At 44.7% G+C, this 27,612-nt stretch overlaps 1 protein-coding gene across 14 annotated transcripts; it reads left to right on the top strand.

Annotated features, from left to right (window-relative positions):
- P4HA2 (prolyl 4-hydroxylase subunit alpha 2) lies at positions 1-24,054 on the top strand. 14 transcript variants are annotated; one of them, XM_046900380.1, is made up of 17 exons: positions 1-55; positions 785-880; positions 2,407-2,577; positions 5,222-5,321; positions 6,927-7,023; positions 8,566-8,717; positions 9,427-9,564; positions 10,850-11,089; positions 12,721-12,917; positions 13,646-13,822; positions 16,642-16,712; positions 16,952-17,051; positions 17,611-17,664; positions 20,133-20,198; positions 22,189-22,257; positions 22,630-22,726; positions 23,537-23,774. In XM_046900380.1, exons 4-17 carry the CDS (start codon positions 5,240-5,242, stop codon positions 23,605-23,607), a joined length of 1,611 nt encoding a protein of 536 aa, XP_046756336.1. In that variant the 5' UTR covers positions 1-55; positions 785-880; positions 2,407-2,577; positions 5,222-5,239; the 3' UTR covers positions 23,608-23,774.
- Positions 24,055-27,612: the final 3,558 nt, after the last annotated feature.

The raw sequence follows: 27,612 nt of genomic DNA, 5'->3' as shown, positions 1-27,612 counted from the left end.
GGGCGGGGGGCGCGGCTGGGAGCGCGGCGGCGGCTCAAGAGCAGCGGGGCCGGAGGTGGGGCGGGGCGGCCGGCGGTGGGGAGCGGGACCGGGCGGGCTGGGGAGCGCCGAGAGGGGCTGCGGTGAGCCGGGACGGGGGGGTGCGGGGGGTCCTCAAAGTCGGGCGCGGCGCTTCTCGGGCCCCCGGAGGCTGTCGGTGCCGGGCGGCTCTCGCAGCGCTCCCTCTGCCGCCGGCCGGACCCGGCGCGTCTCGGCGGGGCTGGAAAGAGCCAGAACGGCTGTCTGTAAGCAGGCGGCGTTGCGGGCTGCGGCACCTGGTAGCGGCGGCTTCGGAGGCGGCGCCCTGCGGGCAGCAGCGGCACGAGAGCTGCAGGGCGGCTGTCCCGTGTTGCTCCCTGTGCCGGCTGCTGCTCGGAGCTGCGGCTCTGCGAGGGTTCCGGGACGCGCTTGTTCCGCTCCCGGCTCCTTTCGATTTCAGCTGGGATTCCTTTCCGTAGAGAAATCCTTTCCCTTCGGCCCGCAAGCACGACTGTGTGCCGAGCAGCGGCGGAGACGGTGATGGAATCACTGAGGTTGGGGAAGAGCTCTGAGGTCCCCTCCGGGCTGTCAGTGTGCCCCTGGGGGGTGTTGGGGTATGGGGCACAGAGAGCTGCTCCGTGACCCGTGGGCAGGGCTGCGGGGATCCTATAGCTCCGTGCTGGCGGCTCTCGGGCAACATCTCCCGTAGTTTGGCTTTCCCAGCAGATAAGTGTGTAATCAAACGTCCTGTCCTTTGACTTTGTAGCGCTTTGTGAGGGTGAAGCGGCTCCGGAAGGTCACACAGCCATCCTCTCCAGGCAGCTGCTGCAGCTTGCTGGCATCAAGGACTTTGGGAATACAGGTATGTTGGAGATATACAGCAAAACCAGTAACTGCTGCTCTGATTTCTCAGGCAGAATGCCACCTGAGAACCGTAAATTGCCGTTGCAGTGACTCCAAGGGACAAGAATTTTGCTTATGCTGTAAGTTACTGAGATTCACGTTTCAATGTATCAGTGCAGGAAGTACAGCCATGAACATGGTGGTGCGTTTCAGGCTGAAACAGCAGGGGGAGCATGATTTACTGCTCGATGTGAGAAGTTCTTCCTTCTAGATTTAAGTCAGGAATCGGGTCTGTTTATAATACCCATGCTGTGCATGTTGGCAGGCTTCCCAAGAAGAGAGCTGTAAACGTTGATATATTTCCTCTGACTGGGCCTGATTTCTGTGTATGGCTCTCTGTATGAGGAATGCTGGCTATGTCAGGAGATGTTCCAGGGTGATCTGAGATCCTGCCCCACGTCTGAGCTTAATTCACTTGTTGTTACCAGTTGAAAGGAGTACCTTGCTGACCGCAGATGTCATTAAAAACATCTTTCCGAGGGGAAAATGTTATCATGTAACATGAACATATGGAAGGCGGTCTTAAGCATCACGATATACCCAAACTATGGGCTTTGCATGGTAAAATGCAGTCTGGATCTCAATGCTTGAAAACATATTGCAGTGGGAGAAGAGTGTGTTGTTGTGCTCATATGTTCACCAACAGCGTGGAGTTTGGCTCCAGCTGTTTGATGAGCTTGCATGCATTGCACAGTGAGGTGCAGGCAGATTTGCCTCCAGGTTAGTGTGAGTTTTCCTGTCTTCTACAGTGCTGAATAAATATTTTTTGCTATCGTTCAAACAGGTGGAAGCTGATCCAGAGGCTTATGCTTTCTGGGGGTAGTGTCAGTAAGGATAACGCAAGGCATTTTACACTTAAAGCTGAATGTATTTCTTTTTTTGCACAGACATACCATGTCCTTGTCAGTGCGTGCAAATGAACAGCTTTTCCTCTTTTCCTTTTGGCTTGCCGTGAAAAGTACAAGGAAATCATGTTGTATTATTTGTTAGGCAATTGTAATTGTTTTCAGATGCACATTAAGCCCTTTGGCAAGAAAGGTGGTGATGTAGGCATAAGCTGCTTTCAGCTGAAAGCTCAAAGTATACTGGAGGAGGGAACTGGGAGGCAATTATGAGGTTATCCTTAAGGGAGAAAAGAACTTGCTTGTGAGGAGTCATGTAACATTGGAAGGAAGGAATGCCTTTCCCCTCCCTCACTGTGACCAGGAGCTGTTTTAGGCTGTTAGCTGCTTTAGGTTAACTGCATGCTGCACTGATGGTGTCAGTAATCCTGGCATGAGGTTCAGATTGTGTCTGGGTGGGACCCTGATAAGCACTTAATTTCATACTCCTTGGGTCAGGGGAGTGGTTGGATGTTGGAGCACCTGACTGCCTCTGGATAATGGATTATGGCCCTGAATAATGTCTCAGTTGTCTGCTAGCAGTGAAGGTTTGCTCTATTAGGATAAAATTAATGTTTCCTCACTATTTAATCATTTTAATTAGCTTTAGAACTGCCATCGTGTGCCAAGGATCTGCTGGCTGCGAGACTCACTGCTCTGAGCTGGATGTTTTTATGGCGGCTTTTCTTATAGCAGTATTAAGAGAAGCTCTTCACAACAATCCTGAATGCGTTTACTATTCAGTCTGGCCTTAAGCATGAAAAGAATCTATCAGGTTTGTTTGTACTGATGTGTTTAAATATGATTAGCCTTGTGTGCAGCCATTAGGACTAATGGCACGTTGCTGACTGCTTGTGGAGCCGCTTGCCTGGTAGGGAGTGAAGGGGATGGAGCACTCCTTGCTGTGTCTGCAGGTAACAGATGTGGGGTGTAAAGCATTGGCATTTGGAGAACGTTGGCTCATCCAGGAGTCCAACCTCAAATTGCTGTTTGAAGATGGGCCGTTCTTCAGAGCCCGGCGTATGGACCTCAGCTGTCCATGCACTGAGAACCCATCTGCGGCCTGAGGTGGCTTTGAAATAGTGACTTGCTTGTTACACTGCCCCATGATAGGTTAAATTTAGATGCAGTGGGGAAGCGCTATTTTAGTGGTGGTTTTCCAGGTCTCTTTAATAGCATAGGCAGGCACAGAAGAAGAGTCAGTCTGTAACCCTGATTTGAGGGTGAAAAGCTGATAATCCCAGTAGGCGTGCAAATAACTTCTATAGGTTGGGTCCATGTCCTTATATCTTCTTGAGAATTTTTAGTGTGTTTAATAAAGAACTCAGTCTAACTTGTGAAGAAAAATTCCATCCTGGTCTATTTGGTCTAGAAGAACTCTTTCCTGCAGCCAGTGCTCACTGCAGCCTGACGGTGCTCTTTCCAGTGGGAGCAGTGATTCATTGAGGGCTTACGCTCCTGAAAAGTGTTTATACAGCATCCATTTGGTCAGCTTTTTGTGCAGCTGGCTGGGAACTTTAAAGGGGAGGAAAGGAACGAAACACAGAATGTTGCTGTACGTGGGGCTGTTCAGCTCTAAGTGTCCCTGGAGTGGCTTCTTGTTGCAGTCCCATAGGTTGGGCAGTGCTCATCTCCAGGGAGCAGAACGCTTTAAGGTATCGGTGCTCTTAATGCAGTGGATGCTGTCTGCTCTCAGTTCCTGCATGACCCATGCATGTTTTTTAACTTAGGCTGAACTGAGCCTGGAGGACCCGCGCGAGTCTTCTGAAGCCTGCTGCAGGGCAATGTAGCTGTTCTCACTGGAATGAGAGGGAATCCTAAATTCACCTGTGTGGATAACAGACATACCATGCTGAAGATGCTGCTGAAAAAAGCCAGAAGTGCAGGCAGTGCTTGTCCTACAGCTCTCTTATCTATGGAGTTCAGGCATTTCTGTGCAACTAAGTTCTTCCATCCTCCAAGGAAAGCAGACTGACTTTACTGGTGTCTTGGTCCTGGTTTTTGAGGTGGGAGGTGCTGATGTCCCTTCTGGCTCTGTTCTGTGTTAGCAGATGGCCTGGCTGTAGTGGGGGGGGGAGAGGAGGAAGCCATGCACACGTGTGTGTATGCACATGCACTTGTGCTTTCCAACCTTGTGGTTATGACATCACTCTTAGTCTCCTGTAATTCATTTTTTCTTGCTGGTTTTCTGAATAACAGCAGTGAAAAAGAATGTATACAAACAGTTTGGAGGTCCTACCGCCAGGTGTCTGCTGCTTCAAGCAAGAGCTGGTTTGTGTTTACTGAGGGTTTCTGTTTATTGACTCAAGAAAATCTGAGTAGGATGGCAAAGCTGTTAAAGATATGCTGTAAAGACAAGCTGCTCGCTGTAGTAAGTGTTCTTCTTGGCAGATATCCTGAGCCGTGAGCGAACATGGTGGGGAGGTGCAGGGAGAAAGCAAAGTTGTGTTGTTTGAACTGGAAAGCTCCCCTTGTAATTGTTTTGCCAGGCTTTGTGTAGCATGTCCAAAAAACCACTCTGTGAGACAAGAACAGCCCATGCAGATGGACAGTTCTGGCTGAATATACCCAAACTGATGTGCTTCCCAAGTACTCTCGAGTCGCTGTGCTTTCTGCTATATCACTTAGAGTGGCTTTTAGTGTTGGCAGACCTCTGCATGGTACCGTTCATTCAGCTTTGCTTGGTTCTCACATTACCCATGTGTGAGTTCTGAACGAGCTTAAACAAACCGTTTGGGAATATGTGGTTTGCAGGGGGTGAGAAGCAGCATCGTGAGAAGTCTTCTGCATTCCCTGTTCTGAGACATTGTTTTTCTGCTTACTCATGCTTGCAAATGTGGTAAATATTTCTGACTTCAAAAATTCCAGTCAAAAGGAAAATGTAAGATATCTGGCAATGTGGTAACACACAGCAGAGCTATTTGTCATGTTCTCAGTGATGGTGGTGCTGTTGGTGTGCTTGTTGTTTGCATCCATGTACTGCGGGGCCTGGATTAAGGGCTGGGGCTCCTATCACACTGCACTGTTGAAAAATGGAGGAAGGGAAGGCAGCACCCACCTGCCAGCTCCTTCTGTCACCTTCTTTTTGTTGTAATGTAGGGATGCTGGGAGAGCTCCTCTGGTGGCTGTTCTGCTTGCTGAGCAGCGGCCTTGGAAATCCAAAAGCCATAAGGGCTGTGCCCAGAGGCCATAGCGTTGGGATGATGTATTTTGAATGAGCTGAGTTGGAAATTCTCACTTCAAACTTTTCCACCATTTGCTGCCACTTCTGCTCTACCAAATGTGTTATTTATTTGCCTTTCTCACTATTTGTATTTCTTGACGGTTTTTATGTAACTGTTTCCCAGCATGTCTGCGTGTCTGACCACTTCATTGAGACTTTATTGCTGCTGGAAGACGTTACAACTCTTATTTTCCAGGTTTGAGCTCTCTAGAAGATGAAGCCCTGGCTGTGTTTGGTGTTCTTTACCAGTGCTTTCTTGATCTGGCACGCAGAGGCAGAATTCTTCACTTCAATAGGTATGGAAACAACCAATGCACAGTGTTATGATACAACTGATGTGACTGCCAAAACTGTTCAAGCTTTACAGATGAATCATATGACTGTCCTCATGTGGCCCTATCAAACACCAGCTTCACCAGGGAGAGCAACACTTTGACATCCTTGGTGCTATTCTGCATTGCAGGTTTTGTATCTCTGGAAGTTGCTCCCATTTGGTTGGCTCAGCACATTGTGACTAACTTGGTACAAGTTGCTCTGAGTCCTCTGAGTAAAAGAGGACAATCTCTGTTTTATTAAGAGTTCTGCTTCTGGTGTTCTGAATGCAGCACAAAGCTTATGCTAAAAAGCTTCGTCCTGAGGTGCTGATTTCATGCAGAGGACTTCCATGATAAATATGTGAGATTCCTTCACAAAATGTGGCATATCCTATCTTCTAACTGAGCTGGGTTCAGGAATAGGAAGGAAAAATATCTCTCCCACCCTTTTTGTTTTTGTAAGGCTTCAGTAAATCCCAATTCATTCCTATTGCTATGGGTGTTGAAAATAGATGGATTTGATGAAATTCTGGTTCGTGTGTCCTAGCAGCTGGGATCAGTGTCTGATTTTTGTAGTAGATCCTAGAAGTAAGCACGAACTGAATTCTGCTGTGACTTGGTCTGATATTGTCCTGTGGAATAGTGTGTGGAATCCCCCCATAAAGATAAGAGGTGAACGCATCTGGCTGCCCTCAGCTTTGAGCTCAGTGAAGCAGTGCTTCTGAGTGGTAAAGCTCCAAACTCCTGCTTGTTTATTTTTGCACTAATGTGTGGAGTTTATCAGCCAGAGCAAAGTGGTGGAGTTTGGGGCACGTGTTCCCTGTGCTCCAAAGCTGACTAAGTAGTGCTTATCCATGTGGCTGCAAGGTTACTGTGAAGGACCACCTTCTCTTTCCATTTGCCCATTTCTGGACCTTTCTTGTCTGGGAAAAGAGCATCCTGCTACCTTTCTGCTTAATTGTGTCTCACTAATAATGACTTCAGAGTGCTGAAAGTAAAGCTGTTGCTGTGTGTATCCATTGGGTCTTTCAGTGTTGCTCTTTGAAAAGCAAAGTTTGTCACAGCCCTTCAGATGGATTTGCCAGCAATTCTCTCTAGTGCTAATGAGAAGAGACTTTGTCAGTCTATTAACATCAGTCTGAAGTTCCTCCTTAATGGTAGGTTGTGTTTCCACAGATACCAGTAGCGAAGAGCTGTAATTTCAAGTGAGTCAAATGGTAGAGTAGTAGCTGGCTGGTGTGACCTCATTTCTGCCCATGTGCTGAGCAGATGTTAGGGCATCTGGATCTCTCTTTGCTTTGACTCAGTAGCTTCATTAATGTCAAACCTTTATTTTGATTGTCTGGCATGTAACTACAACAGTAAAGTAATTTGGAGGTGGTTAAAAGAAGAGACAAAGCTACATGGACAAATGAAGTTGAGATTTAAATGCTTCAGACCTGTATGTGTAGTAAGTCTGAAAGCTCACCAGCTCTGAGTGCACACCTCTGATTTGTCTGTTCTTAAAGGGGCTGCAGCATCGGAGGTCTTTGGTGCTGGGGAACTTCTCATAAGACTGATTAACACTTGCTTGTATTCTGTTTTCAGGTCAAATGACAGATCTGATTTATGCAGAGAAGGACTTGGTACAGTCTTTAAAAGAATACATCCGAGCAGAGGAGACCAAACTGTCTCAAATTAAAAGGTAGGGGGGAGGTTTGCATAATGAAGAGGGGCAACGAAGTGCATAGCCTGTTGTGTTCAGTTACAGCACACCTTCCTGTTCTGGTTAGCACTTCCCCAATAAATATAATGAGAGTATAAGTAGTGCTCCCGTGGAGAAGACACTGATATCAAAGAGGAGCCTTATCTGCCTGACTTAAATGCCTGTGGGTGCTGTTGCTGTGGGCTACCTGTTGTAAGCAGTGCACAGCTCATATTATCCTGGTGCCTCAAATGGGTTAAGGCTCTTGCTGACAACACACTCCTCCTAAGGAAGGCTGTTAATATTTACTAGCTAAAAGTTATACCTAACGGGGCACAACACCAGCATGGTCCGAAGTCTGGGTTGGTAGGGCTGTGTGCCTGTAACTGGAGCATGCTTTCCAAGGACTTTCTGAACTCCAGATGGTATCTGGCAGCTTGATCTCCCTTTGGGATTGTTGGGTGGAGATAGGGTTATGAAACAGTGAAATGATCCAAATTCCTTGTCACTTCGGTACACACAAATACTTATTTCCTGAAAAGTTGCCCTTAGGAAGAAGAACTGCCTCCTGTTCAAGTATGTTTTAAGAGAATGTGAGTTAAAGCTACATGTAAGCTTTTTTTAAAGCAACAAAAAACATTTGCATATGTCAGATTTCTCTTTGAATGTGTGAAATTTGCAGTTGACTTTTTCTATATTGGTAAGCCAGGGTATATTTCAGCTGTCACAACTCTTGAGCTCCTGTCTGAGGGATATGCTCCATAACAGAGATGCTGGATTTCATCGCTTGAGTATGGTGGCATTTCTCACTATTGCTTTCTATGTATATTGATTCAAAATACAGCTGTGAACAGAGAGTAAAACTTCACCTTATTACTACTTTGCAAAATAAATACTGGATGCGGTGAAAGCTGATTTTTGTTTTTAATGATATCTTAATGTGTCATTAATCTGATATCTCAGCAGGGGGTTCTCATCTTGCTTTGCTGCAACATCATGATATGCAGAATAAGGCAGTCTGGCAGGATGTGCTAATGGCCATATTAAACTGCTTACAGCCATGGCTCATTCATGGCTCAGTGGGTCTGGGGTTAGACTCAAAGGGGATTTCTGATGTTCAGTTATTAGCTTATCTCCTAGTTTTTCTTACTGAGTACTGGAGAGAAGCCGGCCAAATGCTTGTGGTAGGGGATAATAGGAATTTGCACGTATTTCTGAGATAGATAAATGATGCTTTTTATTATTTTCTGAAGTGCAATGTGCTGAAAACTGATGGCTAAGACTCATTGCAGGGGAGATGAATGCCTACTGGGATTTAAATTAATAGGCAGGGAAACAAATCTCTTTGAAAAAGAATATTGTGATTAAAAAAAATATCAGTGAACCTCACTTCATCCTTGCGAAGTTAAAAGCCTCACAGCTGGTTACGATAGCAAAAGCAGCAGTGAGTTGGTCCTAGCCGTGTAATTAGGATGACTTCAGAAGGAAGCCATGCATTCAGGAATTGTTCTCAGGCTGAGGCATACCATTCTCTCTTTGCAGCTGGGCTGAAAAAATGGATGTGCTGACGAGCAAATCCACTTCAGATCCAGAAGGGTACCTGGCACACCCTGTGAATGCATATAAGCTGGTGAAGCGTTTAAATACGGATTGGCTGGAATTGGAGAACCTGGTTCTTCAGGATACAACAAATGGTAAAGAGCTGCAGGGAAGGCGTTGGTGGGAGGTCCCCTTACAGCACAGTTGCTTCCCCTCGTGTTCTGGAAGCTGCAGACTCAGCTGTGGCTTAAATACTGTTGCTAATTGGGTTTGAGACTTAAACTAATGAGCAGGCTCTTGCTTACTGGTTACCCAAGTGGGTGAAACTTGCTGCTTAAATGAGGCAGTCAGGACTCAAAGCTGTTATTTGTCATTGGCAACTACGTTTGGTTTGCTTGTGTAGTTCGCAGCAAAGAGGAGAATAGGATGTCCTAAAGTGGCCAGCAGTTATCAGCTGTTCTATATCTTGTCTTGAGTTACACATTCCTCTTTGTAGCAGCTTACTCATCCTGCTTCCCAACCTGCTGCCTCTGTAAGTGGTCGCTTTTGCCCACTGATCAGTAGATAAGAATCAAAATGAGATCCGTACTCAATTGGTAAAGGATCTTTTGTCATTGTATGTCAGTAATTATGTGGTGCAAGTGAATGTATTGATGGTTATTTCTCTTGTCATTTGCCTGTTAGCTTTGTTTCTTATAATGGGACAGAAAGCAATGCTTGCATAAATGAAGAGCCTAATGAGAGGCTTTAAGTGTAGTTAATTTGAATGTTTGAATTTAGAAACAAAGCAGACGTGTCCTTTGTTAATCTGGTGCTGGACTTATTCAAACCATTAAAGTGACACCTTTTCCTGTTGTTATGAAGGCTTTATCACAAACCTCACAATTCAGCGCCAGTTTTTTCCAACTGAAGAAGATGAGACGGGGGCTGCCAAGGCTCTGATGCGCCTGCAGGACACCTACAAACTGGATCCTGAAACGCTCTCTCGAGGGAACTTACCAGGCAAGTGCACAGTGGTCTCATCTGCTTTAAAGAGATGCAAGCAGTAACACCTCAAACTCTCAAAAAGTCCATTTTGAGTAGAAATGAAGGAGTGTGGCTCTGGAATTGTGTGGCTCTGGAATTGTGTGGCTCTGGAATTGTGTGGCTCTGGAATTGTGTGGCTCTGGAATTGTGTGGCTCTGGAATTGTGTGGCTCTGGAATTGTGTGGCTCTGGAATTGTGTGGCTCTGGAATTGTGTGGCTCAAGCAGTAGAGGTTGCATTTGCTTTAATGTTTTGGGAATGGCCTTGAGGTTTTTTCCATCCAAGCCAGAGAGCCATGAGCTGCAGCAACCAGTTCAAGTAGCGCAGATTTTATTTCTATTAATTTAAGGGGAAATCTGTTTTGGCTTTTTTGTAGTCTCAGTACCAAAGCTACAGAGCCACTCATGCTGGTGGCTGTGTAGGCAAATGGAATGGTTGTTTCCTTGGGAACTTAGGAGCTGAGCGAAGGAGATGCTCCCTAATCACTGCTCTCATGGCTTTTTGCAAAGCGTGGTTCTCTTCTTCCCCTCTTGTTCTTTATGTATGAAATGAGGACTAACAATATTTGCCACAATGTTATTTTGAAGAGTAGATAAATATACTGTGATGCAACATTGTTCTCTCAGGGTCCTGATGGGTGTTTGTAAGAGATGTGCTGGCAACCATCGCCTGTTTCAGTAACACTGCTTACAAATTGCCTAGACTTCATTAGAGTGTGGGTAGTGATGTTTACAAAATAGCTTTAGTTAAATGTAGGTCACTAACAGTGAACTTAAAATGAAGTCCTATCTGTGCACCTGATCTGGATCATCCGGAATTGAACCTCGAACGCAATGGAACCCAGTTTGCCTAAATAACAATCAGCTTGCTTATGCACAAATATACACCTCAAGAGCAAGCAAGGCAGTGTGGCATATAGCCAGACATCTCTGATCCACCTGACAGTGATCACTGTCTGTCAAGTCTGCTAAGCTTTCAGTCCATTCTGCCTTTGTCTACAGCAAAGTCAGAATAGCTTGACAGAAATTTGTTAGACTTCTCTTGGTTTCCAAACAGATGAATGCCACGATGATCGAATGTAATCTTCAACTCCTGAAGGTGATCAGTTTAGTATGGAATGTACATCATTGTCAATGTATTCTTCAAAAGATGTTTTTTTATTATAAATTTGTGTATTTAGTGATATTTCTCAATGTGCCTCCACGTAGGAGGGCAAGGATGCTTCTGTGCAGGCTGCTTAAAGATCTCTTCTTTGTTATTAGGAACAAAATATAGATCGTCTTTGACAGTGAGTGACTGCTTTGGTATGGGCAAGACTGCTTACAATGATGGTGACTACTATCACACAGTACTCTGGATGGAGCAAGCCTTAAAACAGCACGATGAGGGGGAGGATACTACAGTCAGCAAAGTGGAGATCCTAGATTATCTCAGCTATGCTGTCTTCCAGTTTGGGGACTTGCACAGAGCCATGGAGCTTACGAGGCGCCTGATATCCCTTGGTAAGAGCACTGCCAGCAACAGCCAAGAGCAGTTGTGGCCCATACTTATGGGTGAGCTGACTGGAAGGATTTTCTGCCAGATGACTCATAAACAAATATGGGTTATGGAGAAAAGTCTACTTGTGCATGAGACATCTTCAGCAAGCCATCCTATAGGCCATGCTGTTACTACCCAAAACCTAAGTGTCTGTCTGACCACTGTATCTTCTGGTGTACTGTGATGTGTCTGGTACTGGTTAATGCCTGGGCTTAAGGATTCCAGTAGAGATCCAGGCTGCCATGGGCTCAGGCAGGGCCCTACCTCTTCTGTCAAATCCTACTGACTTTTTAATATTTCTTCCCATTTTTCTGTGCAGATGCTCTTTGATGTTAGATAGCTTCTTTGTCTGAGATCTCAGTGTATTTTTCTGAACAGTCAGACCATAGATGGAATTTCCTGAGACCTGGTTTTATCTGTGGTCTGTTTCTAGGTTTCTTTTGAGTAAGCAAACAGGCATTCCTTTAAATACAGTTCTGCTTGCTGCTTGTGTTGGGAAGGCTTATTATCTCTAATTAACATCGTCTGACTGAAATACTTGTATGGTTTTTAAATCAGCTGTGGTTCTTAATCTAGATGCTGGCTGCATCCTGCGAGTGAGTGAAGCTGTTTTATTAGCAGAGAGGAGAATGGATAGTAGGGGAAGATGAATAACTTCTGCAGACATTGAAATTCCTAGGCTAAAGTTTACAAGAATGACTGTAGTGAATTTAGTTCCCTCTGTAATAATGCACAGCACTGATAGCACAATCCTTGTCAGCATCACACAGTGGAACAGACTTGACAATCCCTTGTGGGAGCTTCCTCTACTCCGAGATAACCTTTATCTAGCCAATATCAGCCTGCCCTTTAAGGGGTGGTTACTTCAGTGACCATCTGGGTTAGTTAAATAAGAGATGCAGTGAGGTTGGGAAGGTCAAAAGCAAAAAAGTGTTGTAGGTGCTATGTCCAGAAACACTTAATGGTGAGCTGGGACTTGTTCCTTCTACAGGGTAACTATAATAGATGATTAAAGCCATCCATTGATGGTATTTACTGGTTCATATCAACAGCAGTAATCACTAATAATAGGTCTGATGTGTACCAGCATACCTCTTTAGGTGAATGGATGCTGTAGGTAAGCTGGTAAATGGCAAAGCTTAACTTCTGAGTTTCCAGACTTTACAGGAAGTGTTTGAGACTGAAATCTGTGGCTGGGGCTCCACTGTGGTACTGGGCTATAGCCTGCTTGTGCACTGCGGAGGAGAGGTATGGTGGAGAAGGGTGCTGCAAGAAGCTTAGCTTGATCTCTTGTGGTCTGCTTCTCCTGGGTGGTACTAGGCAGACTGTATTTGGAGTACAGGAGGATTGTGATGATCAAAAACCTCTTTCCACTCAGAACTGCATGTTCTGTAAGAGATCCTTCCAGAAATTACTGCAGAAGAATGCCTAGCTTCCCTTTGCAAGGACAAACAGGAGCCTAGAGCATTTGGTTGCTTGGTGGTGCTCTAGGAAGGGGAGGACTATTGCTGAATCTTGATGCGAAGTCTTCCTTGTATTAACAGTTCCTGAGACTGTACAAGTTACTGGTTCTGTCTGTTTCTCCCCAATGAAGACAGCACTCATGAGAGAGCAGGCAGCAATCTGCGGTACTTTGAGAAGCTGCTGGAGAAGGAGAGAGAGAAGCCATCAAACAAGACGGTGGCAACAACGGAACCAGTGGTGCAGAGTGGTGCCTATGAGAGACCTCTTGACTACTTGCCAGAGCGTGATATCTATGAGGCTCTCTGCAGAGGTGAAGGGGTGAAGATGGTAAGAGAAAGGCAGAGCTTTTCTGACTGTACTGCCTTGGTGTAAGGATGGTCACGTTTGCTGATGTGTTAAGCTGTGCAAGAAAAACTAGATGTAATTGTCCAGTCTGAGGTTGCACTTCTGTCTCAGCCTCTGTCTTAACCTAAATCCTGTACAGATCAGCTCTCAGCTTGTTCCTCTTAAAGGCTGTGGAGAATTGAATCTCTTGTCTGTCTATCAGCCATTTCAGTTGCTGGCTGTATTGGTACAATAGGAGGCTTTTTCCACTGAGAACTAGTTATGCTTTGCCACTGTGATGGAATCACCTTTTGTGCATCTTGATGGGTCCTTCTGGGTGACCATACTGACCTGCTGGTCTTTGGCACTTCAGATATTTTTAGTGCAGGAAGAAATCCATTTCTCTCTCTGTGCAGTTGAAATTATAAGAACCAGACATCTTTTACAGCCAAACTTTGTATGTATATTGAATCTGAATTTATAGCCTATTAGGATTGAGCCGAGAGATTGGTGTTTCAGATCTTTTTAGTGGCATCTTGATTAGCATGCTCTTATTCACAATAAATATTAGCGTTGCTGCTGCTTACCTCTAACACTGGCTGTGTGCTGACAGCTTTTGCTAGTGCTTGTGAAATAAGACACGCTTTTTTCTTGCCTGTTTATGAATAGTGGTTTATGAATAGTTTATGAATGTGGTTGAGCAAACAGCGCTTTTTGGTGCCTTGTTTCAGACGCCTCGGAGGCAGAAAAGGCTGTTCTGTAGGTACCACGATGGAAACAGAAACCCCCATCTGCTCATAGCTCCCTTTAAAGAGGAAGATGAGTGGGATAGCCCTCATATTGTACGCTATTATGATGTCATGTCTGATGAAGAAATTGAGAAAATTAAACAACTGGCCAAACCAAAGGTAAGTTTGCCTTCATCTCACTGGCTGCTAACTGAGTGCTTTCATCTACGAGCAGAGACTAGGCAAAGGATTTGAGGGAATGACTTCATATTACAGATAAAACCCTGTGAAACCAAGGGGAACAATTTCAGAACTGCCTGGTGATGTGGGACCCTGAAGCCCAGGCTCCTAAAGGTGTTTATGCAATGTTGTACTTGACTGTGCAAAATTCCTCAGTAAATAAGTGCTGGACCTGGACAGGTAGGTGGCTGCCTGGCTTACAGTGGCAGATGCCCAACATACCTTCAGTCAGCTTCTTGAAATGAGGCTGAACTGAATTGCAGTACCTTTAACCTACGATGTGAGTCCCTATAATTAAAAAATAGCCCCACAAAACTCGTGATTTTATCTGACTTTCCTAGAGGTGGGGTCACCAATGTGTTTCCTTTCTGGCAGTGTGAGATCAGTAGTGGATGCTCCATCTTATGTGCTTGTCAGGCCTCACGGAAAAGTAGAACTGTATAGGATTGGTTCATTCTAGTGCTTCTGCAGCTCCTGCTAACAACTGTGGCGATAAAATTCCAGTCAAGGGTTGCCTTCATGCATTTCTAAATGTAAACATCAGTGTTTACTGATCAGTGCTTACTGATGTTTACATGGTTTGAGGCACTGATACTTCTTCAGACACCCAGAACTACTTGTTGTTGTGGACTTGAGTGCTGGCTAGCTGTGGGAGTGCTGGCAGAACACTTCCCTCTCATGGAGGACTCTCAGCTCTATAAACAGACTTTTCCTATTATGTCATACTGTAAAACTTTAAGAGCTTCAGATAAAATAGAAACGCTGAAAGATTGAATCATTACATGTATTTTATGAAATCAAGCACCTTTTAAGTAAGGCAGCTATTAGTTTTTTGGTTTTACAGCTTTTGTTCAAAGCTTTAATGATGGAAAATATTAAGACTTGCTAAGTTTTGCTTATGTCAGTAATGTCAAAGGCATTCTTCCGATCACCTATGCAGCTGTAGGATTAGGATTGGTCTACAACAGGAGGTAAATACTGTCATCTTAAGATTCAGACTTTCGTTACAAGGAAATGGTCCCTTTTAACTTATTACTCAACTGTAACTGTTCTGTAGGAAGAACAGCTTTGAGTTCTGCAGTACCACCGAAATACTGGAAAATGCAAATCCTGTGATGAGATGGTCATTAGTGTAGCTTAATTTCAGTCAGTAAACTTTAGTTAGTAATCATGGGAGCTTTCAGACAAACTCTGACGTGCTGTGTTAGTTTTGGGCTCAGAAGGTTGAATATTTCCTTGTATTTGCAAGAAATTTCTACTTCTAACTTCTACTTCTGGGTCTAAACACTTAGTATTATCTACAGTTCATGCTTGCCAGTATTTCTGATTTTGTAGAGAAACAACATCTGTATGTGATACTCAAGTTGGTTTTCATTATTTTTGCAAAATACGATTTGCTTTTACTCCAGTTCCAAGAAGTAGTTCCAACTTGACAGGCAGTACATCAGAGCTGACTGCGTCAGCTGTTCAGTGCTGGAAATGGTCACCAAAGCTCTTAACTTTGTTGGTGTGGGAGCCTGAAAAGGCAAAGATATGCCATGGATCCAAATGCAAAGGGCAGGAATCAAGCAGGCATGTACAAGCTCAAGTAGCAGCACAATAAAATGTTTGGAAAGCTAAATTGCATCCCCAAAGCTATGCTTCCTTGCACAGTGAAGAACAATGTTGTCAGCCTGCTTATTCTGATATGATTTACGCAGGAGAACTCTGGAGCAGAATAACTGAGTCAGAATTAGATGAGTAGATGTGCCAAGAGCTCTTGTGTAGGGCCGAGACAAGGATTGTAAAACTGGCTGGAGGCTTATTTGAGGAGAAACGAAGGAAATAGCTGCCTGCTGTGAAGAAAATGCAAATAAAAAGGTTTTCTGGGGCCTGTAATTAAGCGGAAGGAAGAAGGCATGATTTTAAGTGTTTGTGGTTTTCAGGAGTTAAATTTAAGTGTGGTCTGACCTTGCAGTCAGACAAATGAGTGTCCCAGTTCTTGTTCTCAGTCGCGAGTACGAAACCCAAGTGGGCTGTGAAGCCAGCAGCAGGCTGTTGCTTTGCTGCCACAGTGAATCTGGTCAGTTCTGCAAGGTTCCAGACTCCATATATACTAAATATACGGTGTGGCCTAGCAGTGATGCATTACTTGCTGCACAAAATGCATAGCTAAGCTGGTATAAAAGTATCTGTCACTGAGAGCAGATGTTGCAGGCGTTTTCCAATTGGGAAAATCTAAGTGTGGTAATGTTGAGTCTTGTCCTCAGGACGAGGGGATTTGTCTGCCCTGTAATTTGTGATTCATTTTGCAAATGTTTTCATCTGTTTTTTTTTTAAATCTAAGAATGAGTTTTTTCCAGTCCACATGAGGAAAGGGCTGATTAAATGTATGGAGCATCCAACAATTCTTTCTGCCAAGAACGTAAGCTTCATACGTTAACTTTGTTGTTGTTCCATCTTGTTAATATGGACTCCAGCTGTTTAAGAAGTCTTTTTTAAAAGGTACTTGAGTTAGCACTACTTGTGGATTGAATGGATATTATGGCTTTTGCAGTCAATTGCTTTTTCTAGAGTCAGCTGCAGGTGATGGATTGCATTTGCATTGGTGCGTGTACTGTTCTAACCTGAAACTGGAACGAACTCTAGGTTGGAGTTCAACTTTCATCCTGTGATACATTGAAATTTGATAAAGCAGCTGCTGATTTTAGTTAGGATCAAAGTCTGTTTTTTGACCTGTAGTTGATGTTTCTTCCTGTTTGGGATTTTTTTTGACACAGCTGGCACGAGCCACAGTACGTGATCCCAAAACTGGAGTCCTCACAGTGGCTAGCTACAGGGTATCAAAAAGGTAAGCATAGAGAAGAGTTGAGTCTTAAGTTTTCTGTGCTTAACAGCCCTCATGTGCTGCCTCCAGCTGAAAATTAGAAATGCTTTGCATGCAGCAAAAGCTTGCACAGCAAATGCATGGCAGATGTTTCATCTGTGTAACTTAGGGCAGCAGAAATCCTTCTTTTGGGAAACTGGTGGTTGGGGCTGCGTGTTCTAAAGTAATGTTTCAGTGTTTCCCATCCCCTTCTCTTGCCCTAGTTCATGGCTGGAGGAAGATGATGATCCTGTTGTGGCTAAGGTGAACCAACGAATGCAGCAGATCACGGGGCTAACAGTGAAAACAGCTGAACTGTTGCAGGTTGGTACACTTCTACCTTACCAGGATGAGATCTGACAAGTAGCTCTTTAACGGGGTGGTATGGTATTAACCCAGAAACAAATATCGGCACTGCTCCTCTCCAGCTCCTCCTAGGCCTTCCGTTAACTGAACGCATGGGTTCCTGGTGGGTGGTTGAGTAAGGTCATGAACAGTATCATCCCCTAGATCAGACATGTACTAGAGAAATACCCATCCTCAGATTCTGCCTCTTCAGGGGAGGAGGGACTAAGTATGATAGCAACTGTTGCTGCACGTTCATGTTTATCAGCTTGTTGTGGTGATAAGCAAAGAGTGCTGCTGTTAAGAAACATCAGTACTGAGAAATTCTCAGTGGAACCCTTAAAATGAAAGGGAAAGAACATTTAATGCTTATCTGCACACCTCATTACTGGCAATCTGAAGAAAAATGAGTTAAGTGTGTAGATAACAATCTTGCCACAGAGCACCATTTCTCAAAGGGTGTTTGGGATCTTTGAGAGTTATATTATGCAGCAGTCATTTGCAGTTCACTGTATTTTTGCTTTGTTCTATTCTGTAGGTTGCTAATTATGGAATGGGAGGGCAGTATGAGCCACACTTTGATTTTTCTAGGGTAAGATTGCTTTTCCAATTCCTTCTTCGGTGTGGAGTGAGGGTGGGAACAGATCGTTTTGGGAACTGTTGAAACCCTTATTAAAATGTCTTTTCTATTAAAACACTCTAATGTATAGCCCAGCTGCATGGAATGGATTATGACCGCTGGAAAACTCTCATTCCTTTCCCTGATGCTGGAAGTTCAGGAGACCAATGAACAAATCTGCCTGCCTGCTTATCTTTGTCCCTTTGGTTCCTCGCACAACGTAGAGATATTGAGAGATAGTCATACATACACATATATATGTACTCCTTTGTTACCCTGTTAGGAGACTTGGCCCTGGATGGAGATTGAATAGTTCCATCGGGTTTATAAATTTAGCAAGGTTGTCAGAGTCCTCTTTTGGTTATTTGAAAGTACTTGGGCTGAGCAGGGGATGTCCCTCCAAAAGAGCAGCATTTATGGAAGTCTTTGAGTTGGAACCCTTCTGATAAAACCCTTAAACAGCGTGGCTGCAGCTGTAGGGGGTCAGCAGGGCTTTGTCACCTCTGTCCAGGATGCCAGTGCTGTGGTGACAGCAGGGAAACTTACCACTGGCACTTGCTGGATCTATACTAGGCACTAGAGGGCTCTACCTGGCAAGTGTGAGCTCAGGTTAGCTCTGAGAGGGGAGAAGACAAACTCTCCATCGCAATTGTAAGACAGTTTTGGAACACAAATCACACTGAAGAGCTGTGATGACAACTTGTTATGAACACAAAATCCATCTGTGATGCCTTGGTTTCAGGCAGAGTCATCTCCATCTTAATTCAAACTATTCTACTGTTTTTACCTGATAGAAAGAATGGATTGCTGCAGCCAGAGGGTAACCCAATAATCGAGTACAGAATTGAAGGGGCCCTACTTAACACTGTTCATAAATAATCTTAAAAACCAACACAACAATCTCAATCCCCAGCACTGTGGAAGCTCCTATTCATTGGCTTTGGCCCTCCTGAGAGAATTTTTCAGTGGACTTTAAGACTGCTTTGTTTCCAGAGTGAAGTCAATGCTCTTAAATTCTCTTCAAAGCCTTTGAACTCAAGGACCTCAGATATCAATCTGGTCATTATGGTCTTTACTTTTGGATTAGGCAGCTGGGACAGAGCTCCATTTGGAACATAGGCTTGGCTGCAGCCATCAGCTAAAGCAAGGCAAATGGGGAGTTTGCCGTGGGCTTGGACTGGTCTGCCAGGCTCTGTGCGTCACAGATTCCAGTACTGGAATCCAGAGGCGTTGCTCTCTCGCTGTCTGATCAGCCTCACAGCTTTTTGTTCCCTTACAGCTCTCAGACTGGGAAACTTTAAGATTTAAATATTTAACTTTCAGATCGTGTTGGGCACTCACATTTACAGATGAATCTTATATATTCAAGCTCAGAAATGCATGGCTGGACCTGAGTTTGGCAGAGGTGCTGGAAGCAAGGGAATTCCTTCTATCTGAGCTTCTATGTTGGCTGTTAGATTGAAGTTGCATGTACTGATGCAGGAAGTTTGTGCGTATAGTTCTTAGAATAAACCCATTTCAGGAAAGATGTCTTGTTGAAATAATCAAGTAGATTGAACTGCAGCACCTTAGAGACAGGAAAAGACAAACAGCAAGAAAAGCTACTGCTGGCTTCTGTGTTTGTTTTTTTTTTTTAGCGTTGAAGATTATTTTTGCATTGAAGAATTCATCTTCACATTACTTGGCTGCAACTTGTTGGCAATTAGCAATACAAATAAACCTCTAATTGCCTTTTTCTGAAGGGCACACAGATGCAGTGGGCTTCTGAGTGTTTTGTGCTTCTAAGCTGGCACCCATGTGATCTCGTACTTCAACAAATGAAACTCACAACACTTGATCTTCTCGATATGGTCCTTAATTCTAGATAGACAACCACTTGAGATAAATTACTGTTGTTCTAATTTGTTGCTGTTGGAAATGGATTTTCTTAAGATATTTCTTATAGGTCATCACACATTAAGAATCTATTATCTAAATGCTGTTCAAGCTGCATTTTTCATAACCTCAGTTGTTGACTTTAGATCAGTGTCCACTGCAATAACAACCCATTGATTACTTAAATACCACCTGAAAGCATTGCTTCTACTCTCATGCCGTGAGAATTACTTGTGTGCTACTTCTCCTTATAGCACCAGCGTGCAATGTGCATGCATTTATGCACTGTGGCTGCAACTTGTGATGGCTTTAGTGCTGCCCTGTGAATCCCCTCTGCATTCCAGCTCTCTGAGCCTGAGGCTCTTCATGCAGAGCTGCATATGTAACTCTAGTGTGAGCCCATTCGGAATGAGAGGTTAAAGTTGTTGTCTGTTACAGCGACCCTTTGACAGCACACTCAAATCGGAAGGAAATAGGCTAGCGACGTTTCTTAACTATGTAAGTACCTTTGTTTGTCTGCTGTCTGTGAGCTTGAAGTTTGCAGTTATTCTCATTTAATTTTATAGAAAGATGAGCCAGATGCTTTCAAGCGGTTAGGGACTGGAAATCGTGTGGCCACTTTTTTAAACTATGTAAGTATGATGCTCCTTTATGAATTGGGTGTAACTTAGTGACGTTTTGCTTGCAGTGGGCACAGTTGTTTGTAGAGGTTTGTTGGTGTTTGGAAGGAGAGCCTTCAGCTCTTGCAGCATCAGGTGCTGTCCTATTTGAGTTAATAGAATTGGAATGTTTGTTAACCCCAGAACAGAAAACTTAAATAGGGCCTAATTTTTCCTTTCTGGCCACTCTGCTATGAAATTTCTTATTCCTGTTGCTGGGAGAGGAATTTGGCTTATTTCTTAAAGGTGTATACATGGGGTACTCCTCATGATGCTCAGTTGAGCTCTTACTATCAGCCTGTGATAGGCAGGAATGTTGTTCTGCTGCTTTGACAGCACTTGATGGTGTGGTGCTTGACAGGAGCTGGAAATGCTCTGGCATAACTGTCACTTCAGCAAGTGGAGGAGACGTGGTTCACAAACCTGATGCAATGGGGGAATGGCTATAAACAGAACTGAGGAGGCTCATTAGCTGCATGCCTTATACAGCCTATAGACCATGTGCTGAATCTTAATTGGCAATTAACTTAATTGCACAGATATCAGTAGCCTACTGTTATCATAGTCTTGTTCTGGCAGTAATTGATCAACCTATACTTCATTGGTAATTACGATCACCTAATCTGCTATATGTGACTTCTTAGTGATATAACTTCAAATTTAATAAGTGAGGGAATGGTTATGGCTGAGGTAATGCTTTGTGTGCAAAGTGCATCTCAGAACAGAACCAGAACTCCTCCTAGCTTTGGCAAGAAGTCTGAGGCTGCCAATGGGCTTTAATTCAGAGCACCTCTAGACTTCTTCCTTCCCAGACTCCTGGACAAACCCTGATTCTTACAGTGAATAATATGCATCTTATTCTCAGCTGGTTGTACGTGGTCAAAGGCACTTCACTCTTTGTGTGTCCCGTTCAGAACACATCAAACACGTACTGATGTCTCTACTAAAGAGTGGCTTGTTGTTAAGATGTAGGTATTAACTTGAGGAGTTGCATGCACAAGCTTTCTAGCTGGAAGGGGTAAAACACTGTGCTCCTATGGCATCTTGTGCCCTTTTATTGTAGGTACCAAGCAGGAGGACACCAGAGTGGTAATAACAGCTGCTTTCAACAGAAATCCAAGTTGCAGTGAAGAATGTGGGGATTGTTTTTAGTAGTTTGCATTTTGTGGGAACTGGATGTGACTAATTTGTTTCTTTCCATTAGTTCCTGATCAAAAACTTGCTGAGATCAGTGAAAATATTACTTAGTTTAATGGAAGTGTTTTCAGGGACTTTGGGTTTTGGGTCACATCTGTAGAGCTCAAAGTGAATCCATCACTGCTAACAAATTCAATAGGTTTAAGTTCATTCCAGTGTAGAACAACAAAGCATAAAGATGTAACAATTTCTTTAGAGCCTCATTGGTGTATTTGTTATTAAAGCACTTGAAGTAGAGTAGAAATATTGGGGAACAGCAAAGAAATTGAGTAGAAAAATGAGGTCTTCCACTTGTGTTTTTGAAGTGGTTGACCAAGATGCTAAACTAAATTATGAAAATGAGTTCCAGGGATATGGTTTCAATTTGAGGAAATGTGGTTTAACAGGCACTTATTTTTCTAATTGAATCATAAACCAGAATGAAGTTTTTGAAACTAACTTACTCTGAAGTCTTCTCCCTTGTTCTGGAGTACTGGCTTATTAACGCTGCAGGTTCACAATTTTTCTGTGGCTAATTTGTGCAATATGTACTTGTAGATCAGCACTTCATCAAGCTTATACACGAATAAAAGCCTTCAGCTGAAATAACAGCCTTCAGTAACCAGCTTAGCAATTCATGCTGGTTGAAGTCCATCTCTTCTTTGTTACTGCGAGTCACAGAGGTGTGAACTGTTAGGGCAAGGGGCACTTGAGCTTGTGGGACTGTATGTACAGAAGGTGTTGTAACTGATTGGTTTGACTTTGTTTTCTCACTTTGCCTTATCAGATGAGTGATGTAGAAGCTGGAGGAGCTACTGTTTTCCCAGATTTTGGGGCAGCCATATGGCCCAAGAAGGTAAAGTCACTCTGTGTACGGCTGCTTCTCACATCCCCTCTCCATTTACTGTCTTTTCTTGTTAGCCTTGTATCTGTTAAAGTCAGTTAATGTGCCCATGCAGCTTGCTTGATTCTTAGAGTTTATAGTGGGAATGGTTTCATTGTAGAGCTGTTATAAATAAATCTTGTTTTCACTCTCTGAACATGACTGAATTAGAGTTGAGAGTAAGCTGTCTTTTCCATGTGCTGCTATCTGTGACCTGCGCTGAAGTGTTTCATAACTGTTTCATATTGCTGTTGGGTTCTTGGGCATTATCCCTCTTCCTCATGCCAATAACTTCAACACCTTGTCTGGGTTCTGGCTAATCCTTATCTCGTATCTTTTCTGCAGGGAACAGCAGTATTTTGGTACAATCTATTCAGAAGTGGTGAGGGTGATTACAGAACAAGGCACGCAGCTTGTCCGGTGCTAGTAGGGTGTAAATGGGGTAAGTGAAACTCCTTTAGAACAAAACCTTCGGTGTATACAAAGATGGTGATATAATGGCTCAGTGTAACAGTATTTAATAACCCGAGTGTTGCCATTGTAACTGCTGGAGTTATTTGGCAATAAGAACTCGCATATCAATATGTAGCATTAAGCAGCTACATTGTTCGGCTGCCTCTTCTCTAGAGAGCTTTTGTGGCAATAACGTTGCAAAGCATACAAGAATGGGCTTGTGTAGAGTAGGACAGTGATGAAGGGATTTGGGTTGGAAGGGATCCTGAAGATCACCTGGATGTTCTCAGGTTTTTCCCCATACCACCATCCCCTTTAGTTTTCCCAAAACCATCTTTCCTGACTGTGTTATCTGATCAGATGGGTGCTGCTGTGCTTTCTGGAGGCAGGCAAACCTGATTTGCATGGCTCACGGGAGACAAATGCTCCCTCTCGCCTTGGATGCCCAGTCTGTCAGCAATGGACCCCTTCCTACTTTGGCTGCTTGGTCACTGGGGAAATTATCTGCTGAAAGCAGCTCCTGTCATCCATTGCTGAACCCACCGCCCACAGCCTCCGTGGTGCTCTGCTGAGTGCCAGGGCACGGTGACCTGTAATGACACCAGATCCAAAGTATACTGCCTCGCTACTGTTGGCCAACTGTGCAACTGGAAATCCCCTCCCTGGCCCTGTGAATCTTTCTGCTCCCCGTTGGGTGGGTAGAGAAGTAGAAGACCTCAATGGAAAAAGAATGTGGGTTGCAGTGCTGTACGCAGACTGGGTGCATGGTGGTAACTAATTCCATGTCTTTGTTCCACAGTTTCAAACAAATGGTTTCATGAAAGAGGAAACGAATTCTTAAGACCCTGTGGGAGAACAGAGGTTGACTGAGACCCAGCTGCTGCAGGCCTTTGTTTCTTTGTCTCCTTTTCTACTGTTTGTTCTTACAGTTCATTTCTAAGAAATGATCCATCTTTTTTTTCCCCCCTGAGTCCTGGCACTTGTCACGAAAAGACAAATGTAACACCTGTGAGTGGAAGTAAATGGCTTTGTACACATCTCTTATCTTAGTTGCTGTCATTTGTCCCCACCTCCCCTCAGCCCTGCCAACTCCATCATTTTACTGCTCTTCCACCCTCAGCGCTCTCTCTAGTAAGGGTGCAAACAGTGTTGTGGGTGATCCGGAAGGACTGGGTGCCTGGTCTTGTGCCTTTTGTACCTCAGAAGTTTTAGATGTTAAATATTTCTTCAAGCCAAAGGTTTTAAGTTTTGTGTACATGTTAATTTTATTGTATTTCTATGGGCCGTGAGTTTTGAAATAAATGTTCTTTCAAAAAATGTTCCTTGTGTCCATGATGGATATCAGTACTGCATTTAGGGAACAGCAGGCCTTTATTTCCTCCCTTTCTGAGGGTCTGTTTCTTCATTACCCCTTCTTTTAGAAAAAACAACGTGACTTTGGTTGATGCTGGAGGTTGGAGCATGACACAACTCTTACAGCTCCTACTGAGGTTGGAAAGATCAATTTGTTCTAAAACTGTACTGTCAGAGCAGGCTGCACACTGGGGGCAGTGGGCAATGTGATCTCAGTATCACACTCATCAGAAGCCCTGCACAGTGTTACCTTGTGAGAGGCTTTCAGGAAAACCTGATGCCATTTCCAAGCAGTCAGGACAATCCTTGATTGTAGGGGTAACTGTCACTGATGTAATGCTGACTGTGGTTTTTCCCTATGGGAGCACTTTATCTGGCAGTTGTTAATATCCCAACATATGAGACAGACTTTGAAGTGTCTCCCACTTATATTACATTGAGACTTTCAGTCAGTCCTGAAGTCGCATGTAATGAACACTGAGTTCCTTTGTGCAATATACAGTGAAAAAGTACAAACACGGAATGAGCTAGAAGGTAACACTCAAAGCAGCTCTCAGGCACTCCCCATCACCTCAGCCATCCCCCTTTACCTGCCCCAGACTCAGTGGAGTCCAGCGACAACTTTTGCAGGGCAGAGTTTAGTAGTTGCTGCCTAATCTCACAGCACTCCTTTGCCTGCCATGAATGTTGTGGTTGCTGGCAGGCTGCTCAGAATATTTCATTTCTGACCTCTGCTTTTTCCTAGTAAAATCTCTCAGCGCAGCATAAACTTGGGAAACAAGGAGCTTAGCTTTATTACAAAGCATTCAACACATGACTGCCCCACAGATGTGAAGAACTGATGGTGAGCCAAACCCCCAATTTCTAGTTGGACCATTTTGATTCTGTGGGGAGGAAGAAGAATCTACTTAGGCTTTCTGTCAACATACCATGTTGACAGATGAAGCTCACATCAGGCCTCCAGCCAAAAGCCTGTACCTCCTCCTGAAATTGTGTTGCTGGCTTGGAAATGCTGTTGCTAGCAGTTATATCACACTGAACCTGATTTTTGCTTGCTTGTTTTCTTTAGGAAAAAGCTTTTTTTTCCAGTTGTCCTCCAACTTCATTGAGACCATCCCTGAAGTGGGGTATAGTAAGTGGGGAGTAAGTAAGCAGCTGCTTATTATGCTGTACTCAAGATATGCTTACTGCTAATCTGAGCTGAAGCATAATGCTTATCTGGGGAAGAAGAGCACATGTGACTTGTGGGTGTTCCATAACCTCCCAGGTGTGTTTGTGCAGTTTGTCAGATTATATTCCCTGTTCTGTCTTGTATCACACTACAGGCTGAACAGAATATGATGGTAAGCCTAAAGTGAAGCTCACGTGGTACCTTTTAGACTTAGAGTTCTTGTGCTTGAACAAACCTTCATCCAGGGACAGGGAACTTCTGTCATGGATCACTGCTGTGATAGCTGCTTAAAAGTTTGGTTTGGACTCAGCCGGTGCCTTCTGACGCGTTGCTGACTCTGCTTTATTTTGTGGGGTCTAAATACTTAGCACAGATATTTATGCTTTGGGATCATTCAGTGCTCTTCAGGCCCTGTCTGTTACTCACTGATGTGGTCTTTTAGGTGCTGGTGGAAGCAGATACCATGTGAATCGTCATGGAGATATGGTCTCTTACTACTGCTTTTGTACTCATAAGAAGAGCAGCCACCCCCAGACCATGCTGGTAATCCACAACCAATGTGAGCATGTGGTTTCTTAAACCGTGGCCTCAACACAGCTGTGTGGGCATACAGTGTGTTGCCAGGCAATACTGCAGCCCCCCATGTGGTTTAGGAATCAGCTAAAGCATCAGCGTTCAGCTCTATAGACTCACTGAAGGATGTTATCTTCTGTGTAAGGAGCTGCTGCTTTCTGGTTACAGTGGAAAAGCATCTCCTATCTAGTCACCTGAGAGGAGAAAACCAGCATTTGGCCTAAAGCGTGGAGAGTGGTGAAGGCCACACAAGCGAGGCTGCTGACTTCCTCTCAGGGAGAGAGCAGCCTTGGTGTTCTGCTGGGGGGAAGATGAGCGTCACACAGGTGGGTTGTGTACCTCAGCAGAGCTGTAGGTCCCTAATAAGGAAGGAGAATGGTCTTTTCTCTGTGATGGCCTGCTGCAGGCTGCAGGGGAGCTGGGCCCTGCGCCGTGGGGCTGAGCCGGGCTGTGGGCCTGCTCTTTGGGCAGTGTAGGGTACGGCTCTGTGCCTTCCTTCCAGTACAGCAGCCATGGTGCAGACAGCACTGCTGCTCCTCACGGTTGCAGCAGCTCAGGTCCTGCACTGTGATGTCTCCCAGGCCCTCCCTCTCTGATCTCGCAGCCTTTGCTTGGGTTCCACGCTGTTTTCCTTCACTTTCATCTCAGCTCTTGAATGAGAAGAAACAAACAAAAGACTTCCGACTCCGTGCGATGTGTGAACTCGCATGCCCTGCTACCACCCGCAGCCTCAGTCTGTCACTTCCTCAAAAGTGTTAATTTTTTCACGCTGCCCGGCCTTGCTCTGCCTCCACCCACACTGAGATATCTCAGCAGTACTGCGGGCTGTGTCAGGTGGGAGCAGCACTGTCCCTGGGATCCATAGAATGGCCTGGGTTGAAAAGGACCACAATGCTCATCCAGTTCCAACCCCCTGCTATGTGCAGGGTCACCAACCAGCAGACCAGGCTGCCCAGAGCCACATCCATCCTGGCCTTGAATGCCTGCAGGGATGGGGCATCCACACCTCCTTGGGCAACCTGTTCAGTGCGTCACCACCCTCTGGGTGAAAAACTTCTTCCTGATATGCAACCTAAACCTTCTCTGTCTCAGTTCAAGACCATTCCCCCTTGTCCTATCACCATCCACCCTCATAAACAGCCGTTCCCTCTCCTGTCTATTTGCTCCTTTTAAGTACTGGAAGGCCACAATGAGGTCTCCCTGCAGCCTTCTCTTCTCCAAGCTAAACAATCCCAGTTCCCTCAACCTTTCTTCATAGGATGGGTGCTCCAGCCCTCTGATCATCTTAGTGCTCCACATTTGCAGGGCACGCTGCTTGTGGGCTGCCTCTCCTGGCTGGCCTTTACCATGCAGAAGCCTTATGTGCTCCCTGCTCACTCACTATGTGCAATGTTTTTCACCTCGTAGAGTTTGGCTTTCCGTCCCTGGGGTTGGGGATGGCGCAGCAGAAGACTGGGGCTCTGGGAGAAGAACCTTTGCTCCCTCCTGGATTCACGTATCCCTTCCCAGGGCAGCTCTCTTGTGTGCAGTGCCTACGGTGGAGGGGCAGCTGTGCCCCTGTGCTTGTGGGGAGAGCTCAGCATAGCCCACATGGCTGTGGTTGGTTTGTGCTCTCTGCTGTACATGATAACCTGGGTTTTCTTGGTAAGCAGCACGATGCACTCGCAGGAAGTGGGAAACAGCGAGCAGTGTTTGGTTATGAAGCCGTGAAAGCTGGGGTGCTAATCTTAGAGGCAAACAGTAGCAAGGGGCTCTTCTCCTAGCATTATTTACTGTGG

The sequence above is a fragment of the Gallus gallus genome, chromosome 13 (assembly GCF_016699485.2).
Source record: "Gallus gallus isolate bGalGal1 chromosome 13, bGalGal1.mat.broiler.GRCg7b, whole genome shotgun sequence".
Lineage (NCBI taxonomy): Eukaryota > Metazoa > Chordata > Aves > Galliformes > Phasianidae > Gallus > Gallus gallus.
The sequence above is the reverse complement of the archived record's forward strand: the minus strand, read 5'-3'. Positions and strand labels throughout refer to the sequence as shown.

What these genes read in the sequence shown, in the direction of transcription:
- P4HA2 (XM_025154860.3), top strand. Translation starts at nt 5,240, where the DNA reads ATGAAGCCCTGGCTGTGTTTGGTGTTCTTTACCAGTGCTTTCTTGATC. An exon ending in GAGGCGCCTGATATCCCTTG is followed by an intron (nt 11,090 to 12,720) that starts GTAAGAGCACTG and finishes TCCCCAATGAAG; the next exon opens with ACAGCACTCATGAGAGAGCA. An exon ending in TGGCCACTTTTTTAAACTAT is followed by an intron (nt 20,199 to 22,188) that starts GTAAGTATGATG and finishes TTGCCTTATCAG; the next exon opens with ATGAGTGATGTAGAAGCTGG.